This window comes from Pterocles gutturalis, unplaced genomic scaffold (assembly GCF_000699245.1).
Source record: "Pterocles gutturalis isolate BGI_N339 unplaced genomic scaffold, ASM69924v1 scaffold18177, whole genome shotgun sequence".
Taxonomy (NCBI): domain Eukaryota; kingdom Metazoa; phylum Chordata; class Aves; order Pterocliformes; family Pteroclidae; genus Pterocles; species Pterocles gutturalis.
The window spans coordinates 51,508-51,810 of record NW_010110581.1 but is presented as its reverse complement, the minus strand read 5'-3'; the positions used below and the strand labels follow the sequence as shown (position 1 = coordinate 51,810).

The 303-nt window shown below is 64.4% G+C and overlaps 1 protein-coding gene across 1 annotated transcript in view; it reads left to right on the top strand.

Annotated features, from left to right (window-relative positions):
• Positions 1 to 7: 7 nt before the first annotated feature.
• LOC104461751 (kelch repeat and BTB domain-containing protein 11-like) overlaps positions 8 to 303 on the top strand; it is a gene marked incomplete at its 5' end in the record, with an annotated part of 913 nt that continues 617 nt past the window's right edge. The window contains 2 exon segments of the mRNA XM_010073443.1: positions 8 to 140; positions 143 to 301. Of these exon segments, the coding sequence (XP_010071745.1) occupies positions 8 to 140; positions 143 to 301 (292 nt within the window).

The following is a 303-nucleotide window of genomic DNA, read 5'->3' as shown; positions in this document are numbered from 1 at the left end:
TGGCTCCCTCATCCACTGCTACCAGGAGGCCAGCGGTGAGTGGAGGGTACTCACACGCCTGCCCGAGGAGGCCAATGCCAAGGGCTGCGCCATGTGCGTCCTCCACAACTACCTCTTCCTGGCAGGGGGCATCACGGGAGGGGCCTGATGGCGGACAGTCCCTGGCTTTTCTCCGACAAGGTCTTCTGCTATAACCCCCTCACCGACACGTGGAGCCAGGTGCGGCCGTTGGCTCAGCCCCGCTCACAGCTCAAGCTGCTGGCTCTGGACGGTTACCTGTATGCTGGGGGGGGGGAGTGCCTT